The sequence below is a fragment of the Vicia villosa genome, linkage group LG2, assembly GCF_029867415.1.
Source record: "Vicia villosa cultivar HV-30 ecotype Madison, WI linkage group LG2, Vvil1.0, whole genome shotgun sequence".
Lineage (NCBI taxonomy): Eukaryota > Viridiplantae > Streptophyta > Magnoliopsida > Fabales > Fabaceae > Vicia > Vicia villosa.
The window spans coordinates 158,662,092-158,681,918 of NC_081181.1; the positions used below are offsets into that span (position 1 = coordinate 158,662,092).

The 19,827-nt window shown below is 33.8% G+C and overlaps 2 protein-coding genes across 2 annotated transcripts; both read right to left on the reverse strand.

Annotated features, from left to right (window-relative positions):
• Nucleotides 1-509: 509 nt before the first annotated feature.
• On the reverse strand, nucleotides 510-3,391 carry LOC131647208 (pentatricopeptide repeat-containing protein At5g40400-like). The gene has a single exon (XM_058917120.1). It carries the CDS (start codon nucleotides 3,269-3,271, stop codon nucleotides 1,397-1,399), a length of 1,875 nt encoding a protein of 624 aa, XP_058773103.1. The 5' UTR covers nucleotides 3,272-3,391; the 3' UTR covers nucleotides 510-1,396.
• Nucleotides 3,392-5,452: 2,061 nt separating this feature from the next.
• On the reverse strand, nucleotides 5,453-19,631 carry LOC131652712 (protein RST1-like). The gene is made up of 25 exons (XM_058922656.1): nucleotides 19,174-19,631; nucleotides 17,190-17,474; nucleotides 16,968-17,051; nucleotides 16,573-16,849; nucleotides 15,964-16,214; nucleotides 15,519-15,702; nucleotides 15,233-15,417; nucleotides 15,032-15,132; nucleotides 14,472-14,547; nucleotides 13,730-13,861; nucleotides 13,562-13,643; nucleotides 13,329-13,401; nucleotides 12,879-13,038; nucleotides 12,640-12,770; nucleotides 11,957-12,048; nucleotides 11,551-11,642; nucleotides 11,261-11,476; nucleotides 11,058-11,135; nucleotides 10,500-10,682; nucleotides 9,088-9,981; nucleotides 8,689-8,985; nucleotides 6,933-7,592; nucleotides 6,616-6,766; nucleotides 6,352-6,470; nucleotides 5,453-5,940 (listed from the first exon to the last, which is right to left on the reverse strand). The coding sequence occupies exons 1-25, from the start codon at nucleotides 19,564-19,566 to the stop codon at nucleotides 5,578-5,580; spliced, it is 5,559 nt and encodes a 1,852-aa protein (XP_058778639.1). The 5' UTR covers nucleotides 19,567-19,631; the 3' UTR covers nucleotides 5,453-5,577.
• Nucleotides 19,632-19,827: the final 196 nt, after the last annotated feature.

Sequence of the window (19,827 nt, forward strand, 5' to 3'; positions counted from 1 at the left end):
CAACTAGACAAATCAATTTCTATCGTTAAAAAAGTGACTATCATTTACAACTAGAAAAATCAATTTCTATTGTTAATAAAGTGACTATTATTTACAACAAAACAAATCAATTTCTATTTTTAGTAAATTGACTATCATTTACAACTAGATAAATCAATTTATATTGTTAATAAAGTGAATATCATTTACAACTAGACAAATCAATTTCTACGGTTAGTAAAGTGACTATCAATAACAACTAGACAAATCAATTTATATTGTTAGTAAAGTGACTATCATTCACAAATAGACAAATTAATTTATATTTTATTAAATTGACTGTCATTTAATCAGAAGAGACTTAGGTTCGAGACCATATTAATACAAATTTTGTATTTTTATTTTAAATTTAAATTTTGTTTAAAATTAACCACATGGGCCTTAGTTCAACTCCTTATAAGAAACAATTTTGGATTTTTTATATTATTAATTTATAATTGTTTAAAAATGAAATTAAAAATAAAAATCAATTTAGTATTTTTATATCATTTGATTTTGTTCTTACATTAGTATGTCATGTTGTATACTAATTTCCATGCCTGCCGATGTTGCTATGAAAAGAAGAATTGATGAGAGTATTGCCTGATATAAATACTGTAGTGAGGAATGATGATATCTAACTTTGGTAGTGTCTGATACAGGTTGAAGTAACTGGTATAGGATAGTTAATTTATTGATGCAGATTGATGGGAATATGTGGAAGATATATGTGTTTGCAAGAGTCGAAGGAAAAGCTTGAAGTGGAAGATATTCTGTGTTGGAACTTGTTAAAATCCACCGCACTCCAGGCATATTAGTAGGCTGAATAACTTCTTCAAAGAACTAGAAGACTTTCAACCTCCTGATCCATAAATATGTCAAGAATATTGTTCATTGAGTGAAGGGTTCTATGTTATTGTTTCAGTTTGTTGCTTGAAGTTAGTAGTTTTTTTTTTGTTAGTTCTTAGAACCTTTCACGAGACAACTTTTGTTCTCTTGTGTTTATTTGGTTGCAGTAAAGTTTCTGGGGACACTAATTTGCATATTCAATTTCATACATTAGACTTTGAAGTAATGTATGTTCATTCATACCTGTAAGTGTCTCAAACCTTGGCATATTTGAACACATATTTGGACCAGATCAGACTCATTCAAACATTCAAAAAGTCTCAATATTTATCTTGGATTTATCAAACAGTTGACATGTTTGCTTTAGAAATTGTGGCAGATTACTTGCTGCTGAGGAACCGAATCCTTAACTGGTTTGGTTCTTCTTTCAGAAGGGTTCTCCAAGTGCTTAGATATTTATCATATCATCAATTTCGCTACCTTCTTAAAATGAGGTGAGTTGTCGAACGCGGCCTTATTTTGGGACAACTTAGACTTCAAGCATGTTGTGGTCCAATTTATCGTCGTCGAGTTCCATATCTTTCTGCAATCCTCGGATAACATACTTGCATGTTAAACTATTTGGAACAAAACCTATCTTGACAAGCTTATCTTGAAGTTCCATCAACTCAGCCACATTACCACCCTCACAAAAAACTTTAACAATCGCATTGTAGCTAACGGTATCATAAACTTGAAACTCCTCGGCAAAAAATTTCAACAACGACACAGCTTTTTCAACATCATTTTCTTCACAATAACCATTTATTAATGCTCTCTTTATTTCTAAATCGGGTAAAATACCTAAACTAACCATTTCTTTCAACAAGCCTTGAGCTTCTGAAGTCCTTTTTACTCTACACAAGCAGCTTATGATAGCTTTATAGTTAGTGAGATTCAGTTTCATACTCTTTTTTGTCATCTCGGATTTCAAATTCAGCGCTTCGTCCACATTATTGAAAATACATAGAGACTCTACAAGTTTAATGTAAGTACTCATTTCGGGCACATAACCGTCTTGAGATATCCTTATCAGAAAACTTCGAGCCGCAAATGGTCGGCCTTCTTTACACAATGCAACTAAGAGATAATCATATAAATTTTCAGGAATTGTAACTCCAAACCTCTGAAGTTCTGCAACCAAATTCAACGCCGACAAAAGCTTCCCCTCCTTTGCATATCCTTGAAAGACAATCCTACACGTGACACTGTCGGGACGAATCCCGATTCCTATCATTTCGTGCAATAGTGATCTACACATTTGCATCTTACCTTCTTTGCAATAACCGGATACAAGAGTATTATACGACACAATGTCCGGATCAATTCCTTTCTGAACCATCTGATTAAAAAGCTGATGAGCCTCCTTGATCTTCCCTTCTTTACAAAGACCGTTCATCAACGCACTATACGAAATCAAATTAGGAACCACACCTCTAATGCACATGATCTTGTAAAGATAAAAAGCATCCTCCAACCTTCTTTTCCTACAATAGCCATTAATGAGTGTGTTATACGTAACCAAATCCGGCTCAAATCCTTCCTCCTCCATCTTCTCAAGGAATCCATTCACTTTATCCGTATCTCCATCTCGACACAAAACATGCGTCATAATATTGAAAGTATAAACATTCCTATGCAATCCAAGTCTTCCCATTTCTTCATACACTTCCCAACATTCATCAATATAATTAAACTTCACCAAACCATTCAACAAACAATTACAAGCAACAACATTCGGAACAAAACAAGCCTCAACATTGTTCCTAAAAGTTTCCAAACCCTTCTCAACCATACCTAACTTCACATAAGCCTTAATAAGCATATCAAATATCACAGGATTCCAATTACAATCCTCAGTACAACCAATCAAACTCTTATAAATATCCTCATCAGGAACATTCAATTGTATCAATTCAGACAACAATTTCATAGCTTGAGGGAAAACTTGAGACCAAGCAAGTATGTGAACAATTATGCAATAATTTTGAACACTATGTGTGATACTCAAATCGTTTTTAACCCAATTGAAAAATGTGAGTGCTGAAGAGTGATCAGATTGGCATCTAAGCAAAACCCTAGAAATTTCATGGGAACCCAGGTGAGGAAGAATCTCTTTGATTTCGTTCTGAAAAAGGGAAAGATGGAAACTTTTCTGTTTGAGGAGTGAAGAAATGAGGTTTACAATGTTGTTAGGGTTTTGGGTCGGTGGAAGAAGATTGTAAAAAGGACTTGAAATTGGTTTAGACTCGGAATCATGGAGAGTGATTAGAGAAGAGGAAGAAGAAGAATAAAAGAAAGAAGAGTTTTTAGTGAAAATTAAGTGAGAAAGGGAAGAAATTGAATTTGAGGGTCGAGGAATCATGATGATGAAGAAGGAAGAGCATGGAAATGACAACGTACCAGGTTGTGGCAGACAACGGCGGTCGGAGAAAGACGAGGTTGCAGCGCAGAATTATTGTTTTTTATTTTAAAAAAGTTCAAAATTCATTTTATATCATTCATATTTTTTATTGTACTACAAAAATGAAAAACCATTCATACTTTTTATAAGGGAAAAAAGAAATGCACTGACAGTGTAAAGTATTTTACACTGTCAACCAATGAGAGACATGCATCAGAATAAATCTCATTTTTAATTTTAAAAAATTAAAATTACATGACAAATTAAAGCATTTTGATTGGTTGTATAAGTAAAACTGTTTTAAACTGACAGTGCACTATCTTTAAACTCTTTTTATAATGCAAATATGAAATTTTCTATTCTAATTTATATTGGGAAAAAAGGATATGCACGGACAGTGTAAAGTATTTTTACACTGTCAACCAATGAGAGACATGCATCAGAATAAAGCTCATTTTTAATTTTAAAAAATTGTAATTACATGGCAAATTAAAGCATTTTGATTGGTTGTATGTGTAAAACTAATTTACACTGACAGTGCACTATCTTTAAACTCATTTATATTTACTTAAGAGTTGAATTTATATACAGTGTAAAATTATTTTACACTGTCATCCAATAGAAAACTAATAAAGTGTCATGTCATTAAAAAACTTTTAATTTAAAATGTGTTTTATTCTGATATAAGATTGTGATTGGTTGACAGTGTAAAATAATTTTACACGGTCAGTGTATGAACCTTTTTCCCTTTACTTAATCCATTTTTTATACTAAAATAAAAATAATACAATCAAATTAAAATATTTTTCATCACATGTTAGATCTTCACTAACCGGTGATATAAAAAATAAAAAAGCTAAAACACTCTAATATATACTCTCTTCAGCCTTAATTATAAACAAATTTTGTTAAATATATTAAAAATGATAGTTGTCTTGTTAAGACACATTTGTTGGTAATATTTGAAGATATTAAAAATGATATTTGTCTTATTAAGACACGAACATTTAATTATATAGTCATGGATTTTAATTATTCATCTTTAAATGGACAAAATTTCTAGTATTAAGTATTATACCAAAAAGAAAAAAGTGTCTTTCTGATGTTTGTTTATATTAAAAGGGAAAAAGATTTAAGAATTTACTAGTAAAATAAGAAAAGAGGAAGTACACACATTTTAGAAGTCAATGCAAAAAACAACAAGTCGAAAACTTAATCCTAAAAATGACCAAGAATAATAATGTAAGATCATAGTCTCTAATCTCATTCATCTATGAAAAAGAAAGGACTGAAATACGCAAAAATAATAATAAATATTGAGAGGAAAGATATGCATGCATCATTTACTTGTAGTTGGCATTTTAATGGAAGCATCAATTCAAACTCTAAAATCAAGATTTCATAAGCTAAAAGTACAAAATTTCTTTTGTAACCAAATTGAAATGCATTACACATATTGCATAAGCTTAAGTAATGCCAAAGGTGGGGCACTAAATATGCAGTAGGTTTTTCTAAGAAAACAAAGTGTATAATATTCATTTTGCATAACCCAAGAATTGTCGGGGGAAGGTTTGGGTATGGGACCCTCCCAAGTTATACAAGTGTATATGGTAAAATTGATCCCCTTAAATTAAGCAATATCAAACATTCAAAAAAGAATATATTCATTCTACTTAATTGAACAAGTTTTTTTAATTAAAAAAGTTAAAGTAAGGTCAAAGATGAAGAAATAGACATTACAAGTAAGTTGACACTCACATTACAACGCTCAACTTTAACTAAGATTATTTCACTAAGATGGATCAACTCTAATCAAATATTATTAAGAGGAAAAGTTTGGAATGACTAAGCCAAAACAGGAGATAACAAAACAAACTAAAATGATTGGTCAATTGCCTCATTCATAAACTTTATCAAAGACTTTGATGAATAGAAAAAGAGTAGTTTATATACAAAAATAGTCATTGCTTAAATCTAAACTCGGGAAGACCAAACCTATTTCGATTGGAAACTTCAAAATCATCTTTAGGTGCAATTAGAACTATTTAAAACAAGAGGCAATTTTGTTAGCACAAAGGTCATCTTCCTATATCTACAGCTGCTTCTCAAATTGAGTGTACTAGAACTTCTGAGCAAGTCATGTTGGTGGAAACAATTTCCAGTAGTCCATGTTTGTAATGCTTTACATTGGTGTGTGTTCCTTTGAGCAAATGATATACTGCAACGAGTTTCCTTTTGTAGTATCATCTAACTATAACAATTTTCTTTCAAGCAACAACCATGCTAGCAAGCTTAAGTTGCTTATCTAATGGCAAGTACTCTTTTAATAATACGCATGTACGATGCATCACCTGCAGTAGAAAATCCCCCATATGATTCTCACTTTCATCAATGGTTTGTGAACCTTCAACATAAGAGCTGTCTGCTATGTGCATTGTCCAATCATATATACGTTCTGTCGATGAAAAGAGATGGGAAACAACAGTTTCTGCAACAACATTCCAGCTTTTATCTGCTAGAAGAGACACAAGTGTGACTGGTAGATCATTCAGTACGGTTTGTTGGTCAACAACTATAAAAGGCATGTATTTGCAGCAGGTAGCAGATAGCAGGCCAATAAACTGCAGTGCCTGCAAAATAATGGAAGTGATGGATAAAAAGTGAGTAGGGGCTAAAACAATTTCAACTTGTATATCAAGGAGTAAAAGATATTTTTCTTTAGTTAATGATATAGAATGATACCCAAGTCCATTAATGGAGAGCAGTGGCATAGAAAAGCCAGACATTCATATGTACATCATGCTTATAACATAAACTTTTACACTAAACCAAGATAATTTAGTTTTCCATTGAAATATCTTAGAATTAATGTATCATAACACTTCGAAGAAATGGAATATCAACCATTTGATCAGATATTAATTTTGCGGATTTATTTTTATTCTTATTATAATTTTGAAATTGGACAAGCAAGATCTGCATAATGATTACTACCCAAAATATTTTAATGAAGATATCAATCTCGAGTTTCAGTTTCCTACCGTAGAAGGAAAACTGGACACACAGCTAATTTCAAGAGCATCAATAAGCCACTGCCTTTTAAAACCTATCTCCGCAAGATACAAAACAGCCGCAACTTCCAAGAGAACATCCCAGATTCCTGCAAAAACTTAATCTTAGTATCAACATTTCCAGCTCAATATGTTGCCAAGTTTCTAACATTTTTGAAGTGAATGAATAAACAGCAACTCTGATTCGATTCAGGCACAATTAATCTGAGTTATGATAAAGAACAGAATACTAACCTTGTGATTTGGAGTTCAATATGTAAGATTTCATTTTTCCCAGTTCAATTAGTGGAAGAGAACCGGTTTTCACAATCTTGATTTTAGCATGAACCTTCTTTTGGACTTCAATAGATTTGCATGAACTCTGAACAAACTCCTCTTGTGAAACCTGAGTATATAAATGATTGTTTCTATCACATAACTTAAGCAGAATTACAGACATTTTGTATCCAATAAGCTTGACCTCAATCAATTATAATCAACACCAAGGACGAATAACTTTAAGCAAAAATAAAATATAATATTCGAACATAACTGAATCAATGCCTGCATACCTTCAGGAAATCCAAAAGCCAACCCTGTGGAGCCTTCCCTAAGCATTTTACAGCCTCAGACCATTCCTCTACAGAACTTGTGTCCCCTGACATTACACTGCCAGAAGATTTCCCAACTGGTAATAGGGTAAATAGAACCTCCATGCATCTCTCAACATGTGATATGTGGCTCGAAGTGTCCACAGAAACTTCATTTAGGCACTCATAGAGACCCTTCCAGCATGAAAGGCGCAACAAGCACTTTTTGTTCGTGTCAAACTCTTTGTATGAATTCAATGAAGACAAGTGATAACCCACATCACCAAATAACTTCTCAAGCCTCGAGCTTGAATATACTTTTACAAGGTCTGCTAGATGATTTAGCAGACAGCACTGCAGATTTATTTCTAGTGTCTTAAACCGAGAAAAGTCAGACAGCTCATCAAGAAAAGTTAGCAGCGAATCAAATTGATTTGCATGAGCTAATGCAAACAGCACGCATTCCTCCCTTAGAGTTCCTTTCTTACAAACAGAATCTGTTGCTAAAGAATCAGTAATCTTGGCCTCATATCTCATACAACGCCTAATAATTGCCCCCCAATCCATGCTTGGTAACCTGGGAGCTCTTGAAAGGCACCCTAATATCGCAACAATTGTACCAGCATGTACAGTACTTCCTTGCTGAATTTGTACAAGACATAAATTGAGAAAAATGAGAGACCCATAAAAGCAAACAACATAGTTAATGTAATAGACTTGTTAAGTATAGGCTGTATATAAAGAGTCTATCGTATACAACTATGCTAACTTAATCTAGAAGATAGAGTTTAATAGAATAATCATCATAGCAGATTCAGTTCTGTGTAGCAATAAGGTAGGCACCATAAAGGAAATGAAGTAATACAAATTCGAGTTTCATGGATGAACCAAAAGCAACAAAATTCAAGATAACTATTTTGTTTAAGCACAGCTGTTGCAAATGACGCATGCAGAGTTGCAGCCCCAATTACACTTGGAAAATAATATTGACAACGACTACTATAATATGTTGTAGCATAGTCACTAGTGTTGAATTAATAATAATAATAATAATAATAATAATAATAATAATAATAATAATAACAACAATAATAATAATAATAATAATAATAATAATAATAATAATAATAATAATAATAATAATAATAACAACAACTTATATAGGTTAGAACAATATTGAAATGGTTTTAGCATGATTAGTACATTTAACAAGACGAAAAAATGAAACCAATCAATATGAAACAAATTTCTGAGTGATCTCAACTATTGATTTTATGTGTCATGTGATCTTTGAAAGAAACGAATTTCAGAACCCAATATGAATGATCAGCAGAGTTATTTATAAGTAAAACTATAACATAGTTTATATTATTTGAACAATGATCACAAGTTACTTGAATAACTATAACATAGTTTCTGTAATTTGAAGAATGGTTTTTAGGATTTAAGCTGCTAAAGTAGTTGGTTAATTTTCCAACTCTCAGAAATGAAACATAAACTCTTCAGATGATTCAAAGATAAAATGTTTAAAATAACTTCAAAATTAACTACACAGGAACACAAGCCTCACATTAAGCAAAGGAACGTACCACGAAGGGGAAAAACAGTTACAGAGGGAAAGAAACACGAACAGATAATGAAAGACAAATAATGAATATTTTATACCTAAAAAGATATACCATTCACTCAAAAAATAAGAACATTAAATATTTGCACACAATATGGGCAAGAAATCTACCTCGGTGTATTTGAACTCCATAAGCCACAAACTAAGTTTCAAAACCACGCTGTCCTCTGGAAAATTATGAGAAACGGATTTTGAATTAGTTTCAGCCACATTACCATCACCATCAACCCCCAAACGTTCCTTGGACCATAAATGATGTTGAAGGAAGGCAAGTGCCCAAGAAGCAAACTGCTGTAGTTGATGATTATCAGGATTCTGTGCCACAAGAAACATTTCTTGCACCAATGATGTCAAATATGGCTCACAGACAGAGCTTGAAAGGAGGGGAGTCGTGACAGAAGAAGAATCCTGCAGTTTACATTGTACGATACTTGAATTTGAATGTGAAACAAGGAAAAGAGACAAATATATAGAGACAAATGGTAACAATTTTATAATAAGGTAAATTACCTCCTTCTGATAAGTAGATTGCCTGTTGTAATTTGGAAAATTCATATAGACCAAAATCCTTGTACCAGCTCCCATAGCAGCAACTACTCCCAGCATACCACCAAGATGAACAAGAAAAGGGAAAGGATTGGAATAGCATTTCCTGAATAGTTCAAGTAAATATTTAACACGCTCAACTTCAACAGAGTGAACACCTTCACTCAGTATAGATGAAATTACTGTCCCTGCTCCAATGCACGACGCCATCAGTAAACTATGGTGCAAAACACCAGACTCTTTTACAGATATTAACTCAGAAATAAAGTTTTTAAAGCCAAGTACAATATGGTCCAACTCATTATCATCCATCAATTCCATTCTTTGGCAAAAAGTCACTATTGTGGGAAGTGCAATGCAAGATCCTAATGCCAAAACAATATCAGATTTCCCCCCTTGCAAATCAGCACTCTGAAATAGGGAATTCATGTATGGAAGCCATGATATTATCAATTTTTTTATTTTGACAACAGTCTCTAACTCTCCAGCTCTGTATAATGCACTGATGGAGGTAGCCAAACCAAGAACAAGTCCAGCAACACCCCATATATCTTCTTCCAAGTCTTCACTATCCTCGGAGGACGATTCAAATTCGTCAGCATTTACATCATAACCAAGTGGAAAGGATGAACATAAACTATCCAAAGCATCTAAAGAGCATCTGGTTCTCTGTTGTATCATTGTAGCTAGGGCCCCAACAATTCTTCTTAGTAACTCGGATTCTGGAACCTTTTCTGTTTCCTTTTTGACAGTAGAGTCATCAGCAGCTTCAACTCTGGTAAGAAGATCTTGGCACAAAAACCCCAATCCAACACCACATGCTCCTTTAACAAGGGAACTTTTGCTAACCAAAAGTACCTGGAAGATCACAAAATCAGTGAAACACAGAGGCCAGATAATCTTATTGGTTAGTTCCTCTCAAAATGAACAAAATAAATAATATTGCAGGATATATTTCACAATTAATGCTTTTAGCTTCTCAGTGAGTGTGCAGCAGGGGCGGTTTTATAGCCCAGGGGCGATTTTTAGACAAAACTAGGGGATAATTAGTAAAAACAGGGTGTGAAAACTAGAACAGATAAATAACCAATGGCCCAGTCCAATTAATTATTTTTGCCCAGGCTGCCTAAAATTCCTGGCTCCACCACTAAGTGTGCATATGTGTGTAATATGTATGTCATAGCCCTCTTCATTTTCCTCAGAGGTCTAAATCTGAACTTAATTCTCCTGATAGTTTTCACATGACTAGTAAAAGCTAAGGAAATGGAATAGGGCGGAGTAAGAAACTCTTTCAACATCTAAATGTAAGAAAGAAGACTATCTATATCTTAAAAATCATAGAGAATAGACAGACAAAAAGAAGAAATAAAAAATACCTCAAGAAGTCCTGTGATGTTATGATATCTTTCTTTATGATCAGTTACATGAAGGCAACTTGAGATCAATCCAAGAGAAATTGCAGCAGACCACTGGTGATGTTCATGTTCATGTTGGAGCAACCACTCCAAAAGAAATTTTGAAGCAGCGGATTTAACAGTGTGAACAGATGGAGGCAAAACCTGACAATAGTAATGTCAAAGACTGTAACAATCAAATGCTATTATGCTATATGTTACCAACCAAAAAGATTATTACAGAATTGGCTCAATAATTCAATACTTCTTTAATTAAGCATAGCTCTAAGTGAAATCCTATATATTGATTACTACTTACTACAACAGATATTGGATTGGATAGGGGGATATACAATAAAACACTATGAGACTGAATTACTTCCAAGATCATTGATATTATAAAACTGTTCATTTAAAGCATTGTTAGTACCCCAACAATGGCTTATAAATGTTGACATGCCATAACATTGCAGAGAAGATAACTAGTCTGAATCTATAAAGATGAAAAATGGGGTGCACAGCCATGAAAAAGCTTCTCACCACACAGAGTGCACCAATGGCCAGTGCAATATTTTCGGCAGCTCTAGGTATAGCCTCGTTTGCTATTACTGTCATACTCTGCATGAAATTCATATAAGAAAAATCCTACATCAGATATGACATAAACTCGGACAGTACTTGCAGCTAATGATTAGTAAGAAGGGGCAAGGATATGTTTAAAATGACAAAATACAGATCTTGACCTTCAAAATATCGCTAGCAGCTTTAGAAGTTTTATCTAGGACACTCAGTTGTGCCTTAGCATCATAAGACATAATGTAAGCCTTCACCCAACGTCGCATGAAGTCTTTCCATGATTGCAATGACATGAGCGCAAGCAAGATATTTCTTGAAAGGTGAAGAGAAGCAGCTGTTTCCTTGAGAGCATTCTCATAAGCAGCATGGACATATCTTGGCCTCTAAATGCTCATAAAATCAGATTAAAAGTGCAGTCAAATATAAAGAGAATATATCTAGTGTACTGATATCTTACTTTTGATGCCTGATGTTCATTCAAATCTTTAGGAGTGAAAGAAAAACACAACAAAGCTGCACCAGGTAATTCTATAGCCTCATTTATCTTTCCTGCAAAGATAATGCTTACATATCAAAGCTTTTTTAAATAACATATGAAAATTACATTAAACCAGGTAAAGTTTGATAAAAATAATTAATGGCAAAAGAAAATTCTATATGAAAATCACTTTTTCGATTATGAAAGCACTCAGTTTTTTTCAGATTTCAGAAAATTCTAAATCAACTGGTTTTTCTTCATTCTATACATGTATGGCAGATTTAAGAAACACAACTCAAGCATTTTATTATATTTTCCCACAAGCTGGTCTGAATTTTTTCTCACAAGTTTTTTTGAAGAAAATGGACAGCCAACACCACCATACCTGAAGAGAATATAGCTTGTGGAAATACATCCATCAACTTTTCAATTTTACTTCCTGCAACTCTTTTCCCCTTGACTAACCTTCGACGATTGCTAAAGCAAATGAATGGAAAAATATCAAATTTTATCAGACTATCTCACTCCGCAGATCAGTAACTGGAGTGTAGGATTATTATGTTTTTATAAACACAAATTTTATCTAAATTCAATGTGGGACTTGGGTTTTTCCCAATAAGAATATAATCTATGAAGCACGGACACATCTAAGAGTAAGCGTGTCGCGGTGTCTAACACGCGTCAGTGTCCGACACTTGTATGACACCCATACAACACGTGTCGGAAAAGTCAGACAAGTGTACACAAAAAAATGGAATTTTTATTTGCTTCAACACTCTTTGAATTGGTGCTCGACACTCGCATGAAACTCTTACAATACGTGTCGGACAATTGTTTTAAAAATATAGTTTTTTTTCTTTTCTTCAATACACCTTATACTCTTTTGGAACAAACCCCATGCATATCTAAAAGGGTTAAGCATGTATTGAAGCAATGTTATCAACAAAGAATTAAGGCATTAATCATGATTAGAATATTTTTAACTATTTTAATAATAGATGGATAGAGTAAGCTCAAATATATATGTAGCGGCGTCGTTGTCCTATGTTCATTGGATATAATACTTACATGTGTTCATATGTTATAATCTTGACATGAAAATCCTCCATAACCTTGAGTACCTTGGGACTTGTCTCAGAAAAGAATAGCTCCAAATTCATTTTCTTAAAATTTGGAATGTTTTTTTCAAGCTGCGCCACCTATAAATTGGAAATGTAGTTATTAATGGAAAAAGACTAAATTATTTATTTTTAAACCAAAAATTAGTTGTCCATTCATGTAGAGCAAGGGTTGCATCAATGTGATACTTCATATTGAATAAGTGCCTCCAGGGCTGCAATTTTTGTTTTTTCCCACTTTGTCCCATGGCTAGAGGTAACTAAATCCCAAAGATTTAACAGCACACTCTTTGATGCTTCTGGATAAGCTTCTGCATCCATTGCACCCCACCTTAGCAGAAGGCAAGTGCTGCCATAAGACAGGAAGAGACTTTTATGAAGGATGACAAATGAATATTTGGCAACATATATCAATCAAGGGGAAAAAATAATTCAATAAAAGTTTGATACAGATGTAAAGTTCATTACCTAAACGAAGTTCTATAAAAAACCCAAAAATTTTAAAAAAACCTAAAAAGTTGGGAAGCAAAAGCCCAGGGTTTTAAACTTCAAATATTCCGTTTAGGCTCTAAACCATCCCTTTTATTTTTCTGGATGAAATTAAACCACCATCTATGTTAGAGCCTTAGACATGCTTACCTATGTGCAATAATAGGATCATCTTTGTAACCTTGCACGTGCTTTGCAATGACATCCCATGCAGTGTAAAAATCTAGACACATGAGATAGTATTCCCTTTTAGAATGCTTTCATTTTATATTAAAAAAGTAAAATAAAAGTAACACAATCTACTATCAGACTTCATGAATAAATACCCAGTCCTTAATATATTATTATTTTGTTAAATATATTTTGATAGTAACATCCATTACCGATCACATCTGCTTCACAAAGGTGGACAAGGCTTTGCAAGCCGAGAGCTTTAACTATAGAATCTTGACACTCAATGCAAGACTGTTTGTATTCAATACAAAAAAGTATATCTTAGGAAAAAAACACATGCACCAGAAAAGGAGAAAGAAGAAAAGTGTCGAGCATACCGAAACGGTCAAGATAAGATCAACACCCCTATCAGGGCTTTTATGGCAAACATCTCGAATGGAAGCAGCCAAACTGATACAGATAGCTCTGTCTGATGTGAAATCAGTGAAACCTTTTGGGAGCAAGACACCCTAGATATGGAGAAAATATAAAACAATTTAGGGAAATTTTGATTTAGTAAGACCTTGAAAAAACAGCAAGAAACCATAATAAAGAGTAAACGAATGAGCAACTCAACAGAAAACGGTTTTGAAATAGGCAGCCCAGAAAGAAAACCAATTGTTATCAGATTGCAAGTAAAACTAGTAAATTTGGGCAGAACTTTTTATCACCCTGCACTGGTCAACAATACAGTATATTGGTGCAGAAAAAGTGCATATTTGTTGTCGGAAATTCGAGGCATGAAGGAATAGGTTTTGCTCTTAAGAGATAGCATATATAGTAAACCAACTACATCTTGACTTCAATAGCAGTTTAATACAATATATAAACAAATAATGAAGAGTTAGAGAATAGAATGCTGCTACTGCGTCAATGTGTGTTCAACCTTCCTTAAAGATAATTTTTAACAAATATTTACAGCTTTTATTCACCATATGAACAATTCCATTTCTTTTATCAGTTGTCATTTAAATATTCTCATCTTCTGCATAAAATAAATATTAATATGCATATAGAATAGACCCATAGTAATATGTGGTAGCGTGGGAAGTACAAGAAAGGGTGGAATAAAAAGCTCACTTGTAAACTTCCAAAGGCTCTATCATTGGTCTCCCAAGTTCGACACAGCAGTCGAGTTCCCGTAGCATACAATGAGCTGCATTTTAGGAGAAACATTTAAAGATGAAATTCATTGATTGCAAAATTTTGAAGAATACATGAGGACCAAATTTGAGTTCTACAGCCAGAATAAAAAATGAGGACCAAAATGAATTTTCTATCTTAAAACCTAATATCATCTTATTAATGAGCTGAAAAGAAACGTTCAGCTGTACAGTCATATTTAGAGTTCTAAATTCCAAAGAGCACTTTTTTAGGCATTTGAGCACAGCTAGAGATAGAACAAATCACTCACAAAGAATATGTAAAACCAGTAACACTGTGGCCTTTAATTATGCATAAACTTTGGCCAAACTTTGGCCTTTAATCAACACTGTGAAGCTCAATTTCAGAATGCTAAAAAAGGGACCTCAATGGTACAACATGGTAGAAAACAAAAACAAGATGCCGCAAGGCAACACTAATACCAAAAAAATCAAAAAATAAATATAACAAAATACACAATCTAACAGAGTACCCACCCTTTTGCATCTCTGTTAAGCATTGGCAAGATAGTTTGAACTACAAGTGGAGTCATTGCGGAGTGTGAAGCAAGTGATGGCAGCATCTCAAAGATTTTTAGCTGCAACAAGGAAAAAACTTATACAGACAAAACAAATGACAGAGACCACAGAACAAGATAGTGCCACACAATAAGTGCCATTGCAAAAGGGGGGACTTACCAGCATATCATGGCAAATGATATCATTTCTTGTGAATATATTACTGTAGAACATAATTGCTAGCAACAAAGGAACTCCTAGTTTGGGATCCATAATGGCAATGGCAGACAGAGAGTCAACAGCAGCAGCCCCCATCGATGGATGTATCAACAAAACACTGAGAACAGCACTAAGTAAGGGTGTCTCTGCAAGGGAAGATATTGAGCTAACATTAATCTCTTACATCATTACATCATTTAACACAACTATGCTAACTAAGCCATTTCCAAAAGCTTAAGGATTGTACCGGTTAAGAATAATTCTTGAGGAAGCATGAGAGGCAATGTAGATTTCCGACGCTCAACAATTGACAAACAGAACCCTCTTAGATGAGAAGCCCAAGATATTGGTTTATCATGCATTATTTCACTTTCATGCATGCCCTTTAAAGCCAGATTCAGTAGGGAAATTCTGGAAGAAAATTCTCCATCCTGAAACAACAGAAGCATAGAATTTCTAAACTAAAATTATTGCTGGGTGCAAAACTATAATTCGTATTGATTCTCATTAATTGGATGCCCTCTTTGTAAGCAGAAAACATGCAAATTTGCATATAATCATATGTTCATTCAGAACAACAGCATACTAAATTACTAATGCTTCCATCCAGAACAGAAATAAACATCATTTGTTGAGATAATCTACGTAACATTTTTTTAAACAGGAAAAATCTGGTATGCCAGACAAAATACCTGATACCACAGATGTTGCAAAAGTCTCAAAACTATAATTCCGGGTGTGCTAAGATAATGAGTTCCCTCATCAATGATTGGTTTATGTCTTAGTGCCACCAACATCTTGACAAGGAGCTTCTCCAAGATAAGAAGCAAATCAGTAGCCAGTGCTTTCACATATTTAGAAGGAGATGACATGAGGCTGACAAAGGGAAGTAGAAACAAAATCTCTTCAAATGGAGAGGACATATTTCTGGCAATAGCATCATCTGCATAGGCAATTATTACAATAAATTAATAAAATGATGACATTGAGGGTGAGCTTCAAAGGAGCATAAATACATAGATTATTTTATGAATTTAAGCATGAGAAAATTAGGGCACAAATAAATGTTGCAATAGAAGATAGTTCTGTGTCCAAACTATACAGTATTCAGAATCCTTGAAGACAGTTTCTATGAAATTATGAAATATGAATCCCAGGGATAGATTATTTAGGACTGAAAGGAAAATTCGAAAAATAAGTGTTTTTATTTCAGCAAAAGAAATCCATGCATTTGTTCACATGTGTTCAATTTCAATGCTTGCATAAACCCTAAAACTGGTATAGCTATAATAAAAATTCACCCTTATCATATTTCCACTTCAGGATTAAGAGGAGGAGTTTAGATATAGAAATTTGTTCATGCTCAAGTTCCGATTGAACAAGGATTGTAAATAATGACGCCATAGTCGTTGACAGACCAGGCTCCCATTGCAAACCGAGATCTTTCTGAACTGAAAACAACCGCCTTGAGAGTTCAATTATGGGCTCATGACCACCACAGTGCCACTGAAGACATGTCAACAGAGACAGAACTGTTCCCAGGAATTCAACAGCACGTAGTTGAACCTCAGCAATCAGCTATTAACAAGAATCAAGATCAACACAAGTGAAAGGCATAATTACATTAACCAAGGAAACTAAATTATGACAGTGGTGAATACAAATGTGAACATTAAATGACAAGGAAGATACATACCAATTTCTCTCCGGCCAGAGACTTAAGTACCACTATATACGCCTCCACCATATGTTCTACAACAAATACTAATTTTCTATAGTCCTGAGGATTCCCAAAAAGAAAACAGCAATAAGATAATTATATCATTTCAAGTACTACAGTAAGAAACCGTAATGACCAGAAAAAATGTGTCATTTAACCAATATATCTAATGCTCCTTCTCAATATTAATAAACTTACTTCCGAGGTCTCATGTGGAAGATACTTAAGGCACCCCATTAGCAGCTTAAGAACAGGCATGGACTCACTCGGACACGAGCAACAGAATGATGCCATAGACGATACCAATTGCAACCCAAATGAAGAGGAGGGTGACTCTGAACCTAACAATCTTATGATTGAAAAATCCAGTAAGGGCTTTAAAAACTCACAAACGTGTACCATACCCAAATGCTTATTCTGTAACATAAACAGCAACACTTGTTGCAAAAGTTCAGACTGAACTTCCACCCGACAGGACAATATCTGTCAAACACCAAGAAACAACAGTTAAAAAAATAGTTCAATAACCATACTATAACAACAACAACCAAGCATCATCCCACTAAGTGGGGTCGGCTACATGGATCAACTTCTGCCATAATGTTTTGTCCAGAATCATGTTTTTATCTAAATTGTTAATCTCGAGATCTTTTTTAATAATTTCTCTTATAATTTTTCTAGGTCTTCCTCTACCTCTAACCTAGGTTGTCAATAGCGCGCTATAGCGGCGCTATAGCGTAGCGGTAGAGGACCTCGCCGCGACGCTTTTTGGCTGTTAACCGCTATATGAAATAGCGGAAATAGCGGCCGCGATTTGTGGAGGCGTAGCGGTGAAATAGCGGCACAATAGCGGTTTGTAAATCGCTATTGTGACAATGAGGTCAATACTGTAATTTTGAATTTTTTTAAGGGAATATTTGTATTTTTTTTCCTTTTATTTCACTAATATAAAAGCTAAAAGTGAGACATTAGATCATTTACATTCTCTCTCTTCACTTAAATTAGCAGTCGTTCTCTGAGATTGATGTGATTTAGTCATTTTGTTTACGTTTAGAATTTGATTTAGTCATTTTAAGTACATTCCTAATTTGAGTCATTATGTTTGGTTTATCTATGTTGCAACTTTTAGTTTATGTATGTTGTAACTTTTGTTTTTATGTCATTATGTATGTTGTTGGAACCTATTTTTAGTATTTATGTATGTTGTTTGGAACCTATTTTAGTATTTATGTTTTCATATTAAGTATTTACCTTGATTTTTAAAAGCTCACGATAGCGGTCATCCCGCTATCCGCTATGCCGCTATAGCATTTGGGAGGTCCGGCGCTACGCGCCACTATCTGAGATTAACAACCTAGCCTCTAACTATTTGACTCCTCTTCATCTAATCTACTCTCCTTACCACCGAATCTACAAGTCTTCTCTCAACATGCCCAAACCACCAAAGTCTATTCACCACCATTTTTCCTACTATAAGTGTTACCCCAACACTCTCTTTAATATTGTCATTTTTAATCTTATCATGTCTAGTATTACCACACATCCAACGCAACATCTTCATCTCTGCTACATTTACTTTAAATTGCTTTTGAATCTAAATTTACTTTTACAAACAGACTAAAATAACTCACCAAACATATAAAGAAAGCTCATTTTCTGTGGTCAAAGTACGGAAAATCAAACAAGCTCTCAGTTTGCTTGTACACCAAGGTTCAACCATTCAATGAATTATTTATTGGTAAGCTTTCATGTAAATTAAAACACCTTCACAAACTTTCACTCATACATTATAAAACACTGAAACTTCAGATTGAAGGCGTGTCTGGTATTTGACAAATATCATTTAGAATTACTTCCATCTTCTATGTTTCATTTCACAATAAGGAAAATCAAAAGTGATTCCAGACGCATAAAATTGATTTTAACATGTTTGAATGATGTCGAACAAAACTGATTTCACCTCTATAAGTAATTCTAACTTGAAGCTAGAATTTACAACTTTCAACTTCAAACTTGATTTTTACACTCGAATTTATTGTTCATCTAACCAAAATTTCAACCAATAATAAAAATGTTAACAATTGAGTATAAGCATTATTTATCACGACTTAAGCATAAATTTGCAATATAGCATAAATTTGAAATGTGAAATTTTAAAAAGAGAGATATAAATGAAGTTAACCATGACAAAAGGATGAGTAAGAACGGAACCAAACTTCCAACCACCATTACTCTTCTGAAACCCAAACCGAACAAGAAACCCCAAACCCTTAACAAAAACGGGCACAAACTTCGGGTCGGATCCTTCAACCGCAGATTGAAGCTCCAACAATCCATTAGTAACAGAAATAACACCGTCGGTAACAAGACGACACAACTGACGAACGGATTCATCAACAACATTGGGGGAAGATGAAGTGAGACATTGAGAAATAGCGCGTTTTCCAGGTTCGGATTCTGAATTGAGATGATTGGGAGATGATCGAAGCTTGGAGAAGATTGAAGTAACTGCGAGTTTTTGAAGAGCTGGTTGAGGGATTCGAGTTTTCTCTAGAAGAGGAGCATAAGACTCCATTATCACTCTTCGAAACTTTTACGCTCGGTTTTCTACTTTGAAACTTCACGCATTCTATATGATCCAATTTTAAACTTAGTTATTTGTAGTTTTTGTTTTATCTTATTAAATTATTAAAATTTGTCTTAATATTAAATATAAATATAATTTTTATTTTGTTATCATTTAGAATTTTTTATTTTTTTAAAGTAGTTGATTTATAAGCCGTGTTTTAAAAACGGGATCGAACCGGTCGGTCGGATCAGTCGGACCGAAAATTGG

Bases quoted from the DNA above. Each gene is read 5' to 3' on its own strand.
- LOC131647208 (XM_058917120.1), bottom strand. From the start codon at position 3,271: ATGATTCCTCGACCCTCAAATTCAATTTCTTCCCTTTCTCACTTAATT.
- LOC131652712 (XM_058922656.1), bottom strand. From the start codon at position 19,566: ATGGAGTCTTATGCTCCTCTTCTAGAGAAAACTCGAATCCCTCAACCA. The intron at 17,475-19,173 runs GTTAACTTCATT...GGTGTTTGACAG, and splicing joins TTACTCATCCTTTTGTCATG to ATATTGTCCTGTCGGGTGGA. The intron at 6,471-6,615 runs GTTAGTATTCTG...AAGTTTTTGCAG, and splicing joins ATTGAACTCCAAATCACAAG to GAATCTGGGATGTTCTCTTG.